The 8,651-nt window shown below is 36.1% G+C and overlaps 1 protein-coding gene across 1 annotated transcript; it reads left to right on the top strand.

Moving 5' to 3' along the window:
• The first annotated feature begins 2,267 nt into the window (after positions 1-2,267).
• On the top strand, positions 2,268-3,242 carry LOC113915890 (olfactory receptor 5K1). Its single transcript, XM_027581795.1, has one exon. It carries the CDS (start codon positions 2,268-2,270, stop codon positions 3,240-3,242), a length of 975 nt encoding a protein of 324 aa, XP_027437596.1.
• Positions 3,243-8,651: the final 5,409 nt, after the last annotated feature.

The raw sequence follows: 8,651 nt of genomic DNA, 5'->3' as shown, positions 1-8,651 counted from the left end.
ATTATTCTGTATATGAACATTATATTTTATTTTTCACATGTTTTATCATGTCTATTTTATCATTATATTAAATATTAAATAATGATTCCACAATATACCATAATATGGATATTCACACTTACCTAATCATACTGAGCAAATGTTTACCATTTAGGTGTTTTGAATTTTTCACTATTATAACTTTACAATGGACATCATTATATGTAAGTCTTTATCTGAGGTTCTAATTTCTTTTTTTAATTTAATTTAATTTTATTATGTTATGTTAGGCACCATACAATACATCATTAGTTTTTGATGTAGTGATCCACGATAACTATTTCTTCCTGCGAGACTCATAGCTACTGGTCACAGGGCATGAACAGTTAAGAGTTTCGTTAACTTATTACCTAATTATTTTCCAATGATTGCACCAATTTATACTTCTACTAAGCATGCATTTGGGTTCCCATCTCACTGTATTTTAGATAACAATAAATTGTCATTTCTTTTTTAAAAAATTCTATTTTGATAACCAAAATTAATTTGCTTTCATAACTTAAAATGATTTTTTTGATTAATAATGAAATAAAACTTTTATTTTGTTAAAATTGTATTTCCTTTGAGATTTTTCTGTTCCTTTCCTTTTTCTTTTTTTAGTGATTATTCCTGCTGATTTCTATAAGCTATTTCTAGAATAAAACTATAGAAACATTATCATATTTATTGCAATAATTTGCCAGTTTGCATTTGACATTTGACTTTATTCATGATGTTTTTGACATATAGTTATATAATTATCAATTTTTAACCCTTAATATTTCTCCAATTTCTTCTGATAGCATTTAAATTTCTTATGCATATATAAATAACTTTACATTGAATGCATAAATAGTATTATAAATAACCTGGAAGATTTCACATACAGCCTCATTTTTCCTTTTCCCTCTTCCTCTCTCTCCTGCCTGCTTCCAACCACATCACTTTCCCTTCCCAACCTCCAGGGTTTTAAAAACCTCATAAATAGCACTACTTTTTTCCAAAAAAGCATTTTATTTTTAAATATATATTCTACTATCATTGATGATAGTAAATTGCTAAGAATTTGCAAATGAAGGGACACCTGGGTGGCTCAGTCGGTTAAGCAGCTGCTTTTGGCTCAGGTCATGATCCCAAGGTCCTAGGATAGGGCCCCACATCGGGCTCCCTGCTCAGCAGGGAGCCTGCTTCTCCCCTATCCCCATGCTTGTGATTGGTCTCTCCCTCTCTCTCTCTGTATCAAATAAATAAATAAAATCTTAAAAAAAAAAGAATTTGCAAATGAAAATAATCTTTTAAAAAATTTTTTATGGTGATAAAATACACATAAGAAAATTTTAACCATATTTTAGTATATAGTTTAGTGACATTAAGTATATTTATATTGTTTTGTAACCATCATCACTATTTCCAGAATTTTTTTACCATGCCAAAATGAAACTCCATACATATTAAACAATAACCATCCATTTCCTCCCTCTTGCTGACAACTATCATTCTACTTTTTGTCTCTATGAATTTGATGACTTCAATTCATGTAGGTGGAATCATACAATATTTGTCCTTTTGTGTCTAGTTTATTTCACATAACATAACATCTTCAAGGTTCATCCATGTTTTAACATGTGTCAGAATTTCATTCCTTTTTAAGGTTGAATAATATTTCATTGTACATATATACCACATTTTGTTCATCCATTCATTCATCAATGGACATTTGGGTTGTTTCCAGCTTTCGCTATTGTGAATAATGCTGCTTTGAACATGAGTGTATGAAATAGTTTTCTCAACATCATTGCATATCAGTATGTATACAATAACTGAAATTGTTTGGGAACACTGATGCTAATTGCTGACACTTGAATTATGAATCAGCTTTACCTAACCATATAGAGAAGTTTTTTGCACTGAATATTCCTCTTAAGACCTCAAAAGCCATCCCTGTGCATATAATCTGATATTTTTCTTGAAAATATGCTGGAAGAATGTTAAAAGAGTAGCTACATGTATTAGTAGCTGAAGTATTACATGTAATACTTAACATGTAATACTTCAGGAGATTGTAATAGCTTCAGGAGATTGATACTACCACAGAACTGGGCATGTGCCATGTCCCACACAACCTATGAAAAGCCTTATATAATATGCTTCTCGTCCTTCTGAATCAGTTAGCTTAGCAGTCAAATTGGGCATATTACAAATTAGTACCTTATTTCTCCATAATTTTTTTCTCAACAGAGAAGTGAGGAATGGCTGAGGAAAATCATACCATGAAAAGTGAGTTTTTCCTCACAGGATTTACAGATCACCCAGAGCTGAAGAGCCTTCTGTTGGTGGTGTTCTTTGCCATCTATCTGATTACCATGGTGGGGAATCTTGGCCTGGTGATACTGATTTCAAAAGAGCATCATCTTCACACACCAATGTACATGTTTCTGGGCAACCTGGCTATTGTGGATTCTTGCTGTGCCTGTGCCATCACTCCTAAGATGTTAGGGAACTTCTTTTCTGAGAACAGAATGGTTTCCCTCTATGAATGTATGGCGCAATTTTATTTCCTTTGCACTGTTGAAACTACGAGCTGCTTTCTCCTGGCAGCAATGGCCTATGATCACTATGTGGCCATATGCAGCCCACTGCAGTACCACATCATGATGTCAAAGAAACTCTGCATTCAGATGACGACAGGAGCCTTCATAGCTGGAAATCTGCATTCCATGATTCACGTAGGGCTTCTATTTAGGTTAGCTTTCTGTGGATCTAATCACATTAACCACTTTTATTGTGATATTTTTCCTTTATACAGACTCTCCTGTGTTGACCCTTATGTCAATGAACTGGTACTATTTATCTTTTCAGGTCCAATTCAAGTCTTCACCATAGGCAGTGTCTTAATATCTTACTTCCACATTCTCTTTACTACTTTCAAAATGAAATCCAAAGAAGGAAGGGTCAAAGCCTTTTCTACCTGTGCATCCCACTTTTTATCTGTTTCATTATTCTATGGATCTCTTTTTTTCATGTACATTAGACCAAATTTGCTTGAAGAAGGCAATAGAGATATACCAGCTGCTATTTTGTTTACAATAGTAGTTACCTTACTAAATCCTTTTATTTATAGCTTGAGACATAAGGAAATAATAACTGTCTTAAGAAAATTTCTGAAGAAAAAAAGATTTCATGAAAGTTGGAAACAAATGACATCTACTGTAACAGTGATTTAAAAGTGGAAAATGCTTCCAAGTGAAATTACACAGAGAAAATACACCAATTACATGTAAAATATTGAAATATATCATAATGGAATCAATTTAGGAAGCGATATATATGGGAGAAAATATACAGGAAAGAGAAAACTGTGATGAATCTTAATTCAAAATAACAAAAATCAAAACCAAACTTGTAATTCATTCAAGAAACAGTTTAGCATGTTGTCATGCTCATGGACTATGTTTGCATCAGGGATTGGGATTATCAGCCCCCAAAAGGAAAACAACAAAACTATCAGTTGCACGTATAAAGGAGAATTCTTTTTTTTTATAAAAGATTTTATTTATTTATTTGACAGGGAGAGACACAGCGAGAGCAGGAACACAAGCAGGGGAGTGGGAGAGGAAGAAGCAGGCTCCCAGCCGAACAGGGAGCCCAATGTGGGACTCGATCCCAGGACCCTGGGATCATGACCTGAGCTGAAGGCAGACGCTTAACGACTGAGCCACCCAGGTGCCCTACAGGAGAATTCTATTTAACATCTACAGCCAGTCCATGTTAATAGCTTGGAGCATGAGTACTCCAGTTAGGCTAAAAGACTTTAAGGGCATGTGAACCTTCAACCAATGAAATCACTCACAACCATGAGAGACAAAGTTGAAGCAAGTAAATTTGAGGAAGCAGTTTTAATAGCATTGTGGGGGACACTATTGTTAGGATAGAGGTAGTAAGAAAATGAAGGTGTCAAATAAAAGTGAGTATTATATTTCCAAGTTAAAGTTCCAATGGAGTTGCATAATTAGGCACAGAATGTCAACTTCAAGAGTAGTTATCTTCAGAAAGAGTTATTTACTCCCATATGTACACTCATAAAGATGCCATAACACAAAGTTCCAGGCAAGTAGTCAAACTTCATGTAAGATTTGAAGAGCCTCCATTGTCAGTGAGCTACATTCAACTTCTCTATTCTCCTTCTTGAAAGGTGAGGAAAGGGTTCAACAATGAGGACAATACTATATTATATATAGACATGAAGGTATGATTGTTGAGTTGTGGGTAGGGCTTATTTACAATAATTCCTTTTTTTTTTCTTTTCACCATTGCAAAACCTGAAGTTGTGGAATGTAAGTAGAATTAAAGATTTTATTTATTTTTTAGAATTAAATAATTTTAATGTAACAAAATGAAAGAATTACTTTTCATTTATTTATTCAACATAGATTTATTGAGACCTTGCTATGTGGAAGCACTACTCTAGGTTCTGGGATATATCAGTGACCAAAATACCAGCTTTTCCATCTTCTTAATTAATAGAACATTGTCATGATTTTAATGACTAACTTCTGGATCAAGGAGAACCCATATGAAAAAGAAAAATCCCCCCTTCTACGTCTTCTCTTAATGCTCTGAGGTCACATCTAAATTCCCAAAAGGCAATTGTTGGGTCTGGCCCCAGCTCTGGTCCAGGCTAGCCAGCCACTGAAGCGGACTTCACATGAAAAATCAACAGGTTGAGTCTATTTAGAAAAAGTTGTGGGAACATAAATGCAGTATTTCCAATCCCCTAAATCATGAATACAAACTTATAATCACTTTGTTTCCATTTGTAACCTACAAAAAATCTAATCTAGCTAATTCCATATAATTGACATTTCAAGATTTGAAATTGATACATTTCAAGATTTTCTTGGTTGTTTTTATTTTATTTTTTTAAGATTTTACTTATTTGTTTATTTTAGAGACAGAACACACAAGTGGGGGGAGAAGCAGAGGGGAAGGGGAGGAGAAAAGAATCTCAAGCAGACTCCACATTGAGTTTGGACCCCAATTCAGGGCTCCATCTCAGGACCCTGAGATCACAACCTGAGCCCAAACCAAGAGTCAGAGGCTAAACCGACTGAGCCACCCAGGTGCCCCTTGTTGTTTCTAATTTAAACCTCATCAATTTAGTATTTGCCCAACCCTACCACCATCCTTCCTTGAGTGCATCTAAATGTATAGGTACTTGTCTGATATGGCATTAAAATGGTGTCATGTTGTGGTGCCTGGGTGGCTCAGTTAGTTAAGCATTTGCCTTCAGATCAGGTCAAGATCTCAGGGTCCTGGGATGAAGTGTTGGGGTCCCCGCTCAGTGGGGATCCTGCTTCCCCCACTCCTTCTCCCCAGCTCATGCTCACTCTCACTCTCTGTCAAATAAATAAAATCTTTTTTAAAAATGGTGTCATGTTACAGATTGAGCTCTGTCCCTGTTATATCCCTTTGAGATGTTTGATCCTCTTTGACTTTCTGATTATCTCTTGGTGCCACCATCAGTTTTGATTTCTATGTTTATTTCCAGTCCCCAGGCTAGACATGGAAGCATGATTTCACCTAAAACATTTTTTTTTTTTAATTTCACAAGGCTTCTGTCAAGTCTGCTGTCTTGATTTCTCTTGCTCTCTCCCTCCGCTAATTTCTGAGTAAATTCTCTTGACCTCTCCATCTAGGATATTTAAGAAGATGGAAAAACCGGTATTTGGGTAATTGATATACCTCAGCACCTAGCTGAAGGAAAGGTCTACAAAAAGGCTGCAGGGCATCATTTTTAGACTTCTGATGACATGAAGTATGGGTTCAATGTGTGAAAGTTATCATGGGCCCCTCTGGAAGGCTCCTCTTGCCATATTTCTCTAAACTTCAATGGCCATTCAATTGTCTCCTCATCTCATTCCCAGAACACCTCCCTGGGAATGTAAGTCACAGAACACCATCTCAGCAAACACTAATTATTTTCCCTGACTTTCCTTTTATTCCTCAGCTCACTACATCTTTATTTCTAGGGTGATACCTAGCTCTTACCTTATCATACATGCTGCCCAAATCTAATTTTATGAAGTATATTCAGACTTTGGAACAGTCCTTAAAAGTGAGGCTTTCTCAATCTATTCTTCCTGTCTGGATTTTCAAGGTTATGCTTAGGGAAAAAAGCAAGTGAGATTGACATTGCTATGGTCTAACCTTTCTCAAAGTAATAAATCTGAGCTGTACAAGCTATTATCTGAAATGTCAGAAATGATCACTGGGCAGAATAGAATCACAGACTGTTTTCACATAAGTACTGCTGGATATAGGAAGAAAAGTCTCATAAAATTAATCCTTTTAAAATCTTGGCCAATATTCCACAGTAAGCAGAGAAAAGACGTTTGTTTAGGACTCTACTTTAAAAAACAAAACAAAAACTTATGGAAATAAATGTTATCTTACACTTAACCAAAATTTAGTTATAACCACAAATGTGTACTAATTTTACAAATAATGAATCAAGTGTCAAGTGTTTTTCTTGGCCTTATTTTCCAGAAGAATAAAGTATGATAACTAGATACAACCTTTACTTAACTTTTGAACTCAAGGAATAATGATAATGAATATTAATAATGGAGCAATTTTGTAAAATGTCAGTCTCCACCAATTTTCCCAAGGGTCCCTCCTAATTTTTATTGTACAAATTCTTATCCATTGAATTTGTTTTTATTTTTCTCTTTTATTATGACTTTTTAATTGTCCTAACTCTATCAGGTCCTATTTGTCAATGGGACTTTACATTTCCTACAAGTAGTTCTCCAAGAGCACATTCATCAACTATATGAAGTCTATCGCATCTTTCTCAAAAGTGTTTCACATTGAATTTGAATAATGTTTACATGGTTACATGAAGAATATTTATTCTATACATACACCTCTATGCAAGTCATTTACCTCCCCTTTATAGACCAAATGGTCTATAATTACGATTATATTAATCCTCACTTAATACCCATTCCCAGCCCAGAAAAATTACTCTGAAGTAGACAACGCTTCCTGGTGCAGGTCTGCTTTATCAATGAACCAATTTCACCACATGAATTTAAATATTGCTTCATAAGTGATGCTGATTAAGTATCAGAGAAGCAGAATGTAATATCTATAGCCCATTCAACTCTAGAAATCATACTTACTGTTAAAACTTTAATTCAGTTTAATATTATAACTCTCAGATTATATTTATAATCTGTCAAGATGGGACTATATTTGGGCTGTGTGCAGGGGAGAAAAAAAACCCTACGTTTTAGTGGATAATTCTTCCTACATCAGAGCAAATAAAATATCTCCTTGCATACTTGGATGTCCCTGCATCTTTCAGAAATTTAAAACTAATATAATGAATTGTATCTATTACTTTAACATTTTCTTTAATCTATTTATAAAACAAAATTTTAACTAAATAAAGACATAATTTTTCTGTTTATTTTTCAAAGAAGGTAAATTTGCTGGTGGATTGGGTTATTTCATTCCTTGAAAAAGTATTTGTTAAGATGTCTATAGCAGCAGGGGTACCTGGGTGGCTCAGTCGTTAAGCGTCTGTCTGCCTTCAGCTCAGGTCATGATCCCAAGGTCCTGGGATTGAGCCCTGCATCAGGCTCCCTGCTCAGCAGGAAGGCTGCTTCTCCCTCTTCCATTCCCCCGCTTGTGTTCCCTCTCTCGCTGTCTCTCTCTCTGTCAAATAAATAAATAAAATCTTAAAAAAAAAAAAAAGATGTCTGTAGCACCAGACTGGGTACATGAGGTAGTAAAGGAAGTATGCTGTGATGCAAAACAATATAAACATACAATATACCACAGTAACTATATTTATTCAAAATATTTTAATGTGTGTACACTTAATAAAGTCCTAACTTAGTGCCATCTTCTATAGCTCATAAGACATAAGTAAAAGAACGTAGTAAAAGAAAAGGGAAAAGTAAAAGAACATGAGGGGAGGAGCAAGATGGCGGAGGAGGAGTACACCTAAATTTCGTCTGGTCCCAGGAATTCAGCTAGATAGTTATCAAACCATTCAGAACACCTACAAACTCAACAGGATATCAAAGAAAAGAATAGTAGCAATTCTACGAACAGAAAAGCGACCACTTTCTGGAAGGTAGGACATGCGGGGAAGTGAATCCGAGGCAATATTCAGGAAGATAGACCATGGGGGGAGGAAGCTGGCTACCGGCAAGTGACAGAGCATTGGAACACAAAATCAGAATTGTTAGAAGTCTGCTCCACTGAGGGACATCACTCCAGTGGCTAAGTGGGGGTTGGAACCCTCACTGGGACAGTGTAGTCTCAGGACCCTCGGCGTCACAGAAACACCTATAGGTACCTGAGTGTGGCAGAGCTCCCAGGTATTGGAGCGGGGAAGCTGGCAGCAAAGACAGAGCCGAGGAGAGGGCTCTCAGCTACAGGTTGCCATAAACTGTGATCTGCAGCACAGTCAGGCCACTGCTCTTCAAGCAGGGACCCAGCAAACAGCAGAATTGGGGAGACTCCCCTTTCTCCCCTGGGAGGAGTGGCATGGAAGCCCGCTGCAGGAATCTGCTGGGTTTGGAGACTCCAAACAGGGTCTTGTGCCAGAGATAGAAATG

This window comes from Zalophus californianus, chromosome 1 (assembly GCF_009762305.2).
Source record: "Zalophus californianus isolate mZalCal1 chromosome 1, mZalCal1.pri.v2, whole genome shotgun sequence".
NCBI lineage: Eukaryota > Metazoa > Chordata > Mammalia > Carnivora > Otariidae > Zalophus > Zalophus californianus.
Note: the sequence above shows the minus strand (reverse complement) of the source record. Positions and strands in the feature narration are given on the sequence as shown.

What these genes read in the sequence shown, in the direction of transcription:
- LOC113915890 (XM_027581795.1), top strand. Translation starts at nt 2,268, where the DNA reads ATGGCTGAGGAAAATCATACCATGAAAAGTGAGTTTTTCCTCACAGGA.